General features: G+C 40.8%; 1 protein-coding gene across 4 annotated transcripts in view; it reads right to left on the bottom strand.

The window, feature by feature from the left end:
• LOC127640624 (synaptotagmin-7-like) overlaps nt 1–13,883 on the bottom strand; it is a 137,423-nt gene that overhangs the window by 32,336 nt on the left and 91,204 nt on the right. For 3 of the 4 annotated variants that reach the window (XR_007970100.1, XM_052123288.1, XM_052123286.1), the window contains one exon: nt 7,796–7,912. The exons of the other annotated variant lie outside the window; for it this stretch is intronic. Coding sequence is in view for 2 of the 3 variants with exons in the window: in XM_052123288.1 (XP_051979248.1) it covers nt 7,796–7,912 (117 nt within the window). In the remaining variant the exon portion in view is untranslated. The remainder of the gene's footprint in view (nt 1–7,795; nt 7,913–13,883) is intronic. 4 annotated transcript variants of the gene reach the window in all.

A 13,883-nucleotide genomic window follows, 5' to 3' on the forward strand; every position in this document is an offset into this window, starting at 1 on the left:
ATGACTATTTGACTAAACAAGTGCTGAAGCCCTTCACACTGTTTCAGCACCACGGACAGCTCCAGTTTTCTCTAACAGCTGACACGAGGAAGACCTGCATGTGTGTCCAATCTGTCATGTGCTGTTCCATGAAGTTTAAACTATCAAGCCACGTTCACAAGACGAAATTTAAATGTTATGCAATTCTTCACTGATGCTGGGTCCAGCATAAAGTACCTCATTACATAACCATTTAAATGATATGCATTTTTATGCAAATGCTCGTAACAATATTTGAATTCAAGGACACAAACCTCTGCATCCCATTATCTGAAAATGCTAAACACATGTAGGCATGTGTGCACACAACCCACCCACATCCTCTGTGTGGGTGAGCATGTACAACTTTGAGCACAGTCAATAAAGAAAAAAGCTTTTGTCACAGGGGTTTTAATTCCTGCTGATACCATAATCCAGATCAGGCCCACTGAGAACACGGAATAGCATGCGCAGCAAAGTTATTCACACACACGCACACACACACACACACACACACACACACACACACACACACACACACACACACACACACACACACACACATCTATATATTAGCTACTGTTTAGCATACTATAAAACCATATTACTCAGTGCAGTATGTAGTATGTATTCTCGCAGTATGCAAATTTATGGTAATTATGGTAACGTGAACACAGAGCACTTTGTGTTTTAGAGAGTGAAGCAAAGAAAAGATGGTTATGATGGTTTATCAGACGTATCAAATTGACGCACATCATTTTGATTTATCTGTTAATGTCTTTCAAACGTGTACATTTCAGAACAAATTGGGATAACGCAAACTCCAAGTCGTTTACATAAGGTAAACATTGTCCCGAGTAACTGACTACTCGAATACTTTTCTGGGTGGTTAGTCGACTATTACACCGTAAGCAATATGCTAATATTCCACTCTGAAAATAGCCAATATGTCAAAAACTATTTGAATGAGTTTCATTGACAGACTCACAAAAATGGAGTATGAAGACAAAGAGGAAACAAAAGAGAGAGAGAGAGAGAGAGTGAGTGAGTGAGAGATGACCCCCTAAGGCTGGGTTTAAATCAGAAAGATCCCCCACTCTTACATCACAGAGTCATGAGTTTCACAGCAAGACATTTACTGTGTACTGCGAGTGTGTGTGTGTGTGTGTGTGTGTGTGTGTGTGTGTGTCCCATTCATTCTAAATGCCATGATCACAGTGGGAGCTTCAACCCAAATCCAAAGCAAAGCCTCACTATAAAGGTGCCGCACGCTTGAATCAACAGCAAAATGGCAGAGAAAAGCTGCATGTGTGAGAGTGTGTGACAAAAAGGACAGGACATGAATATCTCTTTCTCTCTCCACACACAACACACGAAAACTGTCAACAACAAGTCCCGGTCATATTTAGCCCCAAAATTAAAAGACAAAAATAGCTCATTAAATTAAAACGTAATGATAATGTGTAAAAAGTATGTAACTTTTTTGATGTTAAAAAACACGCAATAGCCGCGCATTAAATTTTTGTGAGCGAGCGTTGCTTGTAAGTGCAATCTCCGTGCCAGCGCCAAGCGCAAGTAGGCATGGGTGTGAGTGTTTGCACTATCTTTGGGTGTATGCGCGCAAACTCTGGCAGTTTGTAAACTTCACCAGCAGGTGCTAATAAAATTAATATCCAAACTCTGAAAATATAGTGGAACATTAAAAGATTGTAGCATCGCATGAATCAAAGTGCATGCTTGCAGGAAAATACAATAACGTCATGGCCATGCCCACTGACCTAGCGCTTATTACTCATAGCGTAATGCTAAGCGCAGCGCTAGCACTTTTAAAATAGGGTCCTTTACCTTTAAATGTCATTAAAATAATTTCACAAAAAAGTTTGGTCTTTAAATAGACTTAATGTTATTTTATGCACAGTAGATTTTATTTTTGTTTAGATTTTTATGGTGAAATATGACCCTGAACATTTCTTTGTAAGAATAACTCATTACAGTATCTCTCTTTCCCAGTCGCTGGAAGATAAAGCTGCTTCAAGCACTCCATAAAGATATAACCCTCAGATATGACATCAAAGCTTGTGTGTGTTTGTGTGTGCATATATTATTTCATTCTATTATGTCATCCTCTGAGAGTTCAATCTTAAAGTTAAAATAACATTTCCACATTATATATCCTGCTGCTTGAACATTTGCGTGCAATTATGCTGGTACTCCCATGCTGAGCACTTCCTGTTTGATTCCCATTCATTCAGCATTAATTTATGTGTAATCACAAACCCTCATGGGCGGCCAATGGGCACGGAGAACCTGGCAATGGCTCGAAGGCTTGGCCATTCAAACTCAATCTCTCCCTCACTTGCACTTTCTCCTTATTACCCTGGTTATTTCCTCCTGGCTCAGTTAATTGCACGTGTGTGCGTGTGTTTATATGTGCGTGTGTACATGTGCGTATATTTGTGTGCGTGTTTACATGTGCGTGCGTGTGTGTGTGTGTGTGTGTGCATGGGCGTATGTGTGTGCATGTGTGCGAATTTGTGTGCATGCGTGTGCGAGTATGTGTGCTTGCGCGTGTGCGAGTATGTGTGCTTGCGCGTGTGCGAATTTGTGTGCATGCGTGTGCGAGTATGTGTGCTTGCGCGTGTGCGAGTTTGTGTGCGTGAGTCTGTGTGCGAGTCTGTGTGCATGTGTGTGCGAATCTGTGCGCATGTGTGCGCGAGTTTGTGTGCTTGTGCGCGGTTTTAGATGTGTGTGTGTATATGTGTGCGCGCGTGTGTGTGTGTGTGTGTGTGTAAATGTGCGTGTGCGTGCGCGTGTGAGAGTTTGTGTGCATGTCTGTGCGTGAGTGTGGGTGTTTGTGTGTGTATATGCGCGTTTGTGACGTGTGTATATGTGTGCGTGCGCGCGCGTGTGTGTTCAGAAAAAGTGAGAAAGACAGAATAACATCTGAACTCCTAAGAAATATAGAACAACTCATACGGAGAGAAAGTTGACAAAAACGGTATTTTACTGTATTATATATATCAGTCTTGGGGAAGCAACTTTGAAACTGTTGTTTGTCAAGTTTTGCAACTCATAAATTAGTTAAACTACAGTCAGACTATGCTTTTGAAATGGTAGTTAGCTATTCTATAACCTTCTAACAAAACTTAGCTAGTTATATGTAGATTTTTAAAGGGGACATTAAACTCCCAACCACAATTGGGCACTTTCCTCCCCCAAAAACAAAGCGTTTCAAAAACACTCCGTTATTGCATACTTTGGAAAGCGATGATGGTAGAAAACGTTTTCAAATGAGAACGGATTACGCCAAATCCACCGTTTCAATACGCGTACGCTTCTCATCCAGACTTGAACAGCGTTTTCATCCACCAAAAATGTAGTGTTTTGAAAACGTTCTCCATTACCGCATATTTTGGAAAAAGATGAAGTTAGACAAGTTTTAATAAACTAGTTTAAGTGAACGAAACGATTCGCTAAATTGAACAATGCTTTCCAGCGATACCCCAGAATGCTAACGTGCGCTAAACCGCTACTTGTTGGAAAATAACGTTTATTACTCAAAATGCTAGGCAGCTGAGCTACTGCCATGTTATGGATGTTAAAATAGTAGTGCCTCTATTTTTTGCTAGTACAACACTGTTTTATATCACATATTTTATTGTAATATATGTATTGTACTTATAATGTATATAGTGTCTACTGCACTTTTTCAATATATTTGGAAGCAACAATAATTTGCTTCAACAGAGGAGGTGCGAGAAGCACAGAAACATCATGTGTATTCACATCTTCACGTCATAATGAAGTCCTGCATCAGTACGTATAATAATAATAATAATAATGGTGATCAGTCTGACCTGTAATGTTGCTGCGACTGTCAATACACTTTTCCTGGCATGCCACCAAATGCAGCAGATCGTAAACCTTATGCCATAGAGAGCGTGTTTGTTTAATGGAGAGCCTGTGACTCACTGCCATTATCCAGCGCACAAGCATTTTACTATGATCTCCGGTTAGCCAGAGAGCATTTCCCTTGAGGAATGTAGCCATAGTGTCTGTGTGTCATTTATGGAGGAATGCATTTGGAGTTCAATACAAGTTAAGCTCCATCGAAAACAATTGTGGCATTATGTTGATTACCACAGAAATGAAGTTCGACTTGTGCCTCATTTTCTTTAAAAAAGCAAAAATCTGGGTTCCAGTTAGGCACTTAAACTGGAAGTGAATGAGGCCAATTCGTAAACATTAAAAGACTCACTGTTTTAAAAGTATAGCCACAAGAGTGGGCGGCTGTGGCTCAGGTGGTAGAGCGGGTTGGCCATTAATCGCAGGGTTGGCGGTTCAAATCCCGGCCCACATGACTCCACATGCTGAAGTGTCCTTGGGCAAGACACTGAACCCCAAGTTGCTCCCAATGGCTGGTTATCACCTTGCATGGCAACTCTGCCACCATTGGTGTATGAGTGTGTGTGTCAATGGGTGAATGAGTCACAGTGTAAAGCGCTTTGAAAAAAAGGTTAAAAGGCGCTATATAAGTGCAGACCGTTTACAAGACGTAACCAATAGGCATGTTAACGAAAATCACTTACTAACATTTTCTGTTATAATATAATCTCAGAATGCTATTCTGAGATGTGGGTTGGCGCTATTTTGGTGGCACGAGGAGGACCTACACAATATTAGGTTGGTGGTCGTAATGTTGTGGCTGATTGGTGTATGTAGTATACAACCAGACCTAGCATTTTTTCATTTCAGCAGGGACAGCATACTGTTTTAAGCTATTTTAGAAGTATGTTAGTATTCCATTCCAAACAGCCTGATTGGGGAAGATAAAACTAATGAGAAACATAGTGAGAGTATGTAGTGAACAACCAAGAAGGTAAAAATAAAATCCGATAATGCATAAAAGACAAGACAAAAAGAGTAAACATGCGGAGAAAGGGATAAAAAGATCTGACGTTACAGTCAGGGGACAAAATAAAAAAAAACACAGAGAGATAAAAATGGCAAACACAGAAACAACGAACAAACAGGATGTGCAATACAGATAGTGTGCCATAACATTTTGTCATCTCAGCGTGAAATGAGACACAGTCTCTTTCATTTCACTGGCCGAGCCCTGGCCGACACAGTGTCCAATAGCATTTTAACACCCTGTTGGCCTCAGGTGAGTGTCTCATTAGCATGATTAATGAGCTCATTACCTATTAGTGACATAACGTCAAATGTACAATCTGTTAACTTGCTTTGTATCTTCCATGAAGCTCTGTTCCAACACCTAGTGTACTGCCTACCTAGACAGCATTTTAAAGCATTATAGGTACACTTCCCTGGCAGAGATTCACCCCTCTACGATATCTTGTTTTGGACAAAGTCTAAAGCCCCGTTCACACTTCCAACGACATCATCTTTCCTGCTTGCGGATCATTGTACAATCTCTACAAGTAAACTTATAAAATCATTTGAACTGAAATCAGTGTATCATGTGCATTTATTTATTTATTTTGCAAGTAGTAAATTAAGATTAAGATTCATAATAAGTCAAATAAAAACAAGATAAACACCAACAGAACTCCCAGAATGGGATTTCCGCTGTTCAGCGATTTATATCTTTTCACATAATTATATAATTTCTATGCAAATCAATATTCTATGTCCATGTATTTTTGTTTTTGTTGTTGTTTCATTAGTAGCCGTGTAATAGGCGGGATAATGTACAGTCAGCCGATTGTTATCGCAAAATAAACCCCTTCAGGATAAGAGTTCGCGCCTGGATCCTGGTCACCCTGTCTGGGTTTATTTTGAGTTAACAACCGGCTGACTACATGATCCCTTACTTAGCATCACGTTACCGTCAAACTATTGGAATTATTTGACTCACGATTCTCCGGCTGTCCTTGTAACACTAATTAGCAACATGCTAACATCAAATTCTATTGGAATTATCATGTTTCTATTGCAAAGCTTGCAAGTAACGCCATTAAGCAACAGTTTAACAACAAACTATTCAAATTAATGTCACGTTTCTCTTGCAGATCTTGTGAGTAACACTAATTAGCAAACTATCAACTATTAACGTCAAACATTGGAATTATTTGACTCACGATTCTCTGGCTGTCCTTGTAACACTAATTAGCAAGATGCTAACATCAAATTCTATTGGAATTATCATGTTTCTCTGGCAGATTTTGCTAGTAACGCCATTAAGCAACGGTTTAACAACAAACTATTCAAATTAATGTCACGTTTCCCTTGCGCATCTTGTGAGTAACACTAATTAGCAACATGCTAACATCAAATTCTATTGGAATTATCATGTTTCTCTTGCAGATTTTGCTAGTAACGCCATTAAGCAATGGTTTAACAACTAACTATTCAAATGAATAAGTCAGTTTCTCTTGCGCATCTTGTGAGTAACACTAATTAGCAAACTATCAACTATTAACGTCAAACATTGGAATTATTTGACTCACGATTCTCTGGCTGTCCTTGTAACACTAATTAGTAAGATGCTAACATCAAATTCTATTGGAATTATCATGTTTCTCTGGCAGATTTAGCTTGTAACGCCATTAAGCAACGGTTTAACAACAAACTATTCAAATTAATGTCACGTTTCTCTTGCGCATCTTGTGAGTAACACTAATTAGCAACATGCTAACATCAAATTCTATTGGAATTATCATGTTTCTCTTGCAGATCTAGCTAGTAACGCCATTTAGCAACGGTTTAACAACAAACTATTAAAATGAATGTCACGTTTCTCTAGCGCATCTTGTGAGTAACACTAATTAGCAACACGTTAATGTCAAACGATTGGAATTATTTGAGTTACATTTCACTTGTGGATTTTAAGCTATTTAAACAACACGTTAATGTCACACGATTGGAATTATTTGAGTCACTTTCGCTTGCGTATCATGCGAATAACACTAATTGGCAATACGTTAATGCCAAACTATTGCAGTTATTCGAGTTATGTTTGTCTTGCAGATGTCGCAAATAATGCTTTAGCAACATGCTAATGTCAACCTCTACTGGAATTATTTGAGTCATATTTCACTTGCGGATCTTGCGAGTAATGCTATTTAGCAAACCGTTAATGTCGCATCTCTCCTGCACTGTAAACACTATTTTGTGTTAATGTTTTGCATCAATACAGAAAAGTGTTGACAAAAATAATTGTATCTATAGTATATATACAGCATGATTAAAGGATGAATTGTACCACATTGTCAATAGTGCAACGTATCCATGAAAAATAGCTGTCTACTTTAGTTGACCATTTTAACTAATATTTGTGATTGCTTCAACATCACATAGTCTATTGGAATCAATTGATAATTGTGTGTCTCCTTCGGTTCTCATGTATGGCGTGCATGCTGTGCAGAGTTGCTGCCTACAAAGAGTGTTCCAAACCAGTCACTTCAGTAAAGACGCTGCCTTAGAAGGTAGCTCCCTCATTATGACTTGAAAGAGAGCTGTGCAATGCTATGTCTGTCTCTACCACCCCAGAGCCTGTGGCAAATCCATGCTGGGCTGGGTATTACCCACAATGCCATGTTTACAGGCTAAAGTGCAGAGAGGGGTCTGTGGAACTCAAGTGCTTGCTGTGGGTTGGTCAAACATGTAATGCATCTTTCCATACTTGCACACGTTACAACATGCCTAACGGCTTAAACTCCCATGGTTAATACCCTTGCCAAACACAAGCACAAGCACAAGCACAAACACACGCATACACACATACAGTATATGCACACACTCGGACAGATACCTCATGTCAGGGGGGGTTTCTTGACTGGGTGGTACTTCCTGTAGGTCGGGCAGATGTGCAAAATCGTCCTGCTCAGCCAATCCAATCGCAAGAGAGAGAACCACCATTTTCCCTTCCCTTCACCAAGAAAACAACACACAAAACACAGAAAAAATAGAAAGGGAGAGCAGCGAAGTGCAGAGAGGAAGGAGAGAATAAGAGGAAACAAACAGAAGGAGAGACAGTTAGTATACAGCAGATACAATTCGTTGAGTGTTGCGTTAGGATATCACCCCCATTCCTCCAACTGCACTGTACGAATATGGCAGATGATGCGTTTTTTTCACCCAAAATAGATGATTTATGAATACACTTTTATTTTCACTTGTTTCGATGTACTTCAATAGCAAACGTGTGCTTACGAGTTGGCGTGTTCACGCAGAGCAAATTTTCACGAAATTGTGCGAAAATGTGCACGGAGACGAAAAGACATGTTCTTCGTAATTCAAACCACGGAGACCTAGGGTGTGTGGAGGCTTCATGCTATTCTCCGCGGCATCCATGCACCACGTAACCCAAAGAGAGCGAGAACCACATTATAGCGACATCGAGGAGGTTACCCCATGTGACTCTACCCTCCCTAGCAATCGGGCCAATTTGGTTGCTTAGGAGACCTGACTGGAGTCACTCAGCACACCCTGGAGTCGAACTCATGACTCCGGGTGTGGTAGTCAACCTCTTTACTTACAGACCCCAAAAACAAGATAAATCTTTATTGGTTTGTATTGCTCGTTAAAAGGAGAAAAAATCTTTACTGTCAGATGTTTTGCATTTTGTGAAATGTTTATTGTCAGATTGTTTAAATTAAAATGGGTCCTAAAGTGTATCAAGATTCAAGATTTATTTAATTTTTTTTATTGAATATTGATGGAGTAATATAATATGTGTAAAAAGAAATAACAACAGAAAGTTTCTTTCAATAATTTCTTTTTTTAAGGTGGCATTCCTGCACTCCTGGGGCAAAAGGCTCCCACACTTGGGGCAAAAGGCTCCCACACCTGGGGCAAAAGGCTCCCACACTTGGGGCAAAAGGCTCCCACACCTGGGGCCAAAGGCTCCCACACCTAGGGCAAAATGCTCCCACTCCTGGGGCAAAAGGCTCCCACACTTGGGGCAAAAGGCTCCCACTCCTGGAGCAAAAGGCTCCCACTCCTGGGGCAAAAGGCTCCCACACTTGGGGCAAAAGGCTCCCACTCCTGGGGCAAAAGGCTCCCACTCCTGGGGCAAAAGGCTCCCACTCCTGGGGCAAAAGGCTCCCACACTTGGGGCAAAAGGCTCCCACTCCTGGGGCAAAAGGCTCCCACTCCTGGGGCAAAAGGCTCCCACTCCTGGGGCAAAAGGCTCCCACTCCTGGGGCAAAAGGCTCCCACACTTGGGGCAAAAGGCTCCCACTCCTGGGGCAAAAGGCTCCCACTCCTGGGGCAAAGGCTCCCACCTGGGGCAAAAGGCTCCCACTCCTGGGGCAAAAGGCTCCCACACCTGGGGCAAAAGGCTCCCACACCTGGGGCAAAAGGCTCCCACTCCTGGGGCAAAAGGCTCCCACTCCTGGGGCAAAAGGCTCCCACACTTGGGGCAAAAGGCTCCCACACCTGGGGCAAAAGGCTCCCACTCCTGGGGCAAAAGGCTCCCACTCCTGGGGCAAAGGGCTCCCACTCCTGGAGCAAAAGGCTCCCACACCTGGAGCAAAAGGCTCCCACACCTGGAGCAAAAGGCTCCCACACCTGGGGCAAAAGGCTCCCACACCTGGGGCAAAAGGCCAAAATATTAAATATTAGACTAAATTGCCTCAAAATCAAACTTCAGACATTACAGGTAAAGATCTCATGGACGAGGACAGTTTTGCCGTTCATAGTGACAAACAGGTGTTTAGGAAAGTGCTGTGGTAGTTTTTGATGCCATTTAGTGTTTTTGGGAGAAAATCAAATCAAAGGAGCCTTTTACCCCGTGGAGACTTTAGCCACATTGTACCCCATTTATTGTCAGATGGCTTGCACCTTGCATTAAAGCACAAAAATGTGTTTCGCTTGCATTCATGTATGCAACATGTCATTTTTCTTGGAGCCTGATGCAGATTTATGTCACGCTTGGTGTGAATAATTTTGATGTGAAAGTTGGCTGGTAATTCCCATCGCTGTGTTGTGTCGTTCTTGGTGTGAATATGCCTTTAAACACTACACACACATACACACTCCACACAAACGTGTCAGGCATCACAAATCGATTTGCTGTCTTTTTCACTCGACATTCTGTTTGAATCCTCTTGTTGCAACCTGTCTCACTCTTTCATTTTCATTGGTGTTTTCATCCTTCTCTCTCTCTTCTCATCCCCCTCTCTCTACAGCCTTAATTGCAGCCCGTTACAGAGATCTGGACTAATTGTTTCTATTTGAGAGTCGAGGTGTCAGGACTGAGCTTCTGCTTTCTGGGTCACTGCTCTCCCTCTATCGACTCTCTTCTTCTCCCGTATTTCTTACATTCTTCATTTTCTCTCTCTTACAAATCCTTCTCATCTCTGAGCTTAAACCTCTCATTAATATCCTCCTATTCTCACGTCTTAAACAGCTTTTGAGAGCCACCGTCTCTCCTGTTTTCCTTTCTCTGTCTCCCTCTCTTCGTATCTTAAAGGAATAGTTTAGCAATTGTCTCGTTACTTACTCGCCACCATGTTGTTCCAAAGCTGTATTACATAAATTTCTTCTCGTGGTGCACATAGCGAGACTTTTTAAAGAGTCCCCATGCAGCTCTCTTCCATGCGATTACAGCTGTCAAGCTCTAAAAAGCCCCAAAAACACAATCATTTCTTCTGAAGCCATAAGACAGTTTTGTGCGAGGAAAAGACCAAAATGCAGTTATTTCCGGAAAATGTTCCCCTCTAATGCAGCTCTCAAATCTCATTCTTCACTCCTCATATTTGTACTGCCATTTGGTCAAAACACCTACCAACTTTTGAGTCAATTGGGGAGTAATTTTGTAGTAAAGGATGTCAAACCTGGCACAACAAGTCGAGGCGCCATTTTTGTGAATAAGGTTTTCATTTTGGGGTGACTAGTCCTTCCTATCCTCTTCTCCTCTTCACATTGTACATGGTACTATCATTTCCATGTGTAACTTCCTTTCCTTCTCTCTCTCCTCTTTAAACTGAAGTTAATACTCTTCTACCCCCCACTTCCCATCCATTTCTTCATATTCTCCTGGGCTTCCCTCCATTTTGGCACACTCCAGCTATTTTTACCTTGCAGAGTTTAATGGCTGCAAAGAATAGCTCCTGGCTTGTGCATCTACACACTCGCACATACAACACGCACTCTGGCACACGCACAACCACGACAGACAGGATTTGTTATTGTCAAAGCAATAAAACGAGGCACTTCTCCAGTGACAGCCGGACGAGATCTGTTCAGGGATGATCGCAGGACTGTCGCTGACCGCTGATAACACACCAACAACCCTCAATTACACCATTCTGCTTCCTCTGTCTCTCTCGCACCCTTTCTTGTTCTCTTTTTCTGTCTCTTTGTCAGACCCAAGGCCATGTATGTGTGTCAATGACATCCCCTTTAAGCAACTGGGAGGAAACATGAAGTCCCCCCAGCTTAAACTGAACAAGGGTACGTTCAGAATGGCATACTTCAACTAGTATGCAGTATATAAACTGCATTTTCATTTATGTATTTGCAGATGCTTTTTATCCAAACCTATGTGTTTTATTAGTATGTGTGTTCTCTGGAATCAAACCAATGACCTTGACATTGCTAGCGTGTGTGTGTATATATATATATTGCCTTGATGACGTATGTTCACATAAACTAACACTGAACAATACTTATTAAGCATTTATTTAATGCTTTATAATGTTTTATCAAGATATAATAATAAAGTTTTCAAATCAAAAGTTGTATTTCTTAACATTAGTTAATGCACTATGAACTAACATGAACTTACAATGAACAATTGTATTTTTATGAACTAACATGAACAAAGATCAATAAATGCCGTAAATATATATATTGTTTATTGTTGGTTCATGATCATTAATGCATTAACTCATGTTAACGAATGGAACCTTACTGTGAAGTGTTACTGTAATTTGTAACGTTTATAATAGATTTTCATAGATTAATGTTGAAACTCTGGGTCAAATCTAGATATAAGAAGCATTTGAAAAGTACCAAAAATAGTTGGAAATCAACTCTTGGGACATGAAAATGCCTGAAGTTGAAGAAACATCCATGTATGCTAGTATTTTATTCTGAACATAACTCCAGTCTCAGACAAAACTTTTACTTACACACACTTACTTACTTATACACACTTATTCACACACACATTTACTTATACACACTTACTCGCACACACACTTACACACAGACTTACTTGCACACACTTATTTACACACACTTATACACACTTACTTATACACACAGATTTACTTGCACACACATTTACTCGCGCACACACACTTACTTACACACACTTACTTGCACACACTTAATCACACACACTCGCACACACTTACTTGCACATACTTACTTGCGCACACAAACTTACTCACACACACACTTACTCGCACACACACTTACTCCGCACACACACTTACTCGCACACACACTTACACACAGACTTACTTATACACACAGATTTACTTGCACACTTATTTACACACACACTTACTTATACACACACACTTATACACACTTAGTTAAAGACACTTACTTGCACACACACACTTATACACACAGATTTACTTGCACACACTTGCTTGACACACTCGCGCACACACACTTACTCGCGCACAAACTTGCACACACTTACTTGCGCACACACTTACTCGCGCACACACTTACTTACTCGCGCACACACACTTACTTGCACACACTTGCTTGACACACTCGCGCACACACACTTACTCGCGCACAAACTTGCACACACTTACTTGCGCACACACTTACTTACTCGCGCACACACACTTACTTGCACACACACTTACTTACTCGCGCACACACACTTACTCGCGCACACACACTTACTTGCACACACACTTACTTGCACACACTTACTCACACACTTACTCACACACTTACTTGCTTGACAAAAAACACAAGTATTATAAAAATTGTCAACAAGTGTGCTCCATTCCAAGTCTTCTGAATTCATACAATTGATTTGTAAGTTGTAATTCACTGAAAATCTTACCCTCCGCCTTAGCGCTTAAATCTCATTCACACCTCCCTCTGCATTTGCAAACTTTCTTTGTGATCGTTTTCATGAAACATGAGAACCAATAGTGTTAGACATTGTTGACATTTAACCTAGTACCCCTCCTTTCACGAGAATATTTCAATATCCACAAACACACGAGGGATTTGAGAGCTGCAGAGGAAGGGAAGATTTTCAGTGAATAACAAATACAATTTCAGTCTGTTCCTCACACAAAGTCATTGTATGGCTTTAGAGGATTTAGAATATAGCACACAAGTCACGTGGACATCTGTTAGGATACTATTATAATGCTTTTTTATCCTTTTTAGAGATCTTCAGTATCCGTCCCCATTCACTTTCATTGTATGGAAAATTGCAGCGTGTATATTCTGCAAAACATCTCCCTTTTTGTTCCACAGATCAAATAATGATATATAGTTTATATGGAAGAAGAATTGACATCACATAAATACAGTGTGTCTTAAATATGAGGATGTCAAGATTGCATGGCACAGGTATTCATAGAAACTTTGCCACAGGCCTTTGACGGGAAAGTAATTTTCTAGCCTGTCGTATAAAGCTTTTGACGGAGCAGCGTGTGAAGACACCTAGTTATTTTTCAATGAATAGCTGTGATGTTAGCTGTGTGTTAAATGTGACAATTACAGCCCTTCTCTCGCACCGACCCCATTCAGGAAAGCATCCATTATAACTGAATTAAATGCGTCACAACAGAGCTAAATGTCACATATGGAGAACAGAGTCAGGCTTACAAATTCAACCATGTTACATCACTTGAGAACCATAAAATCCATCAATCATGGTGATTTGCCATGTGTTCGTGTGCGGA

This window comes from Xyrauchen texanus, chromosome 49 (assembly GCF_025860055.1).
Source record: "Xyrauchen texanus isolate HMW12.3.18 chromosome 49, RBS_HiC_50CHRs, whole genome shotgun sequence".
NCBI lineage: Eukaryota > Metazoa > Chordata > Actinopteri > Cypriniformes > Catostomidae > Xyrauchen > Xyrauchen texanus.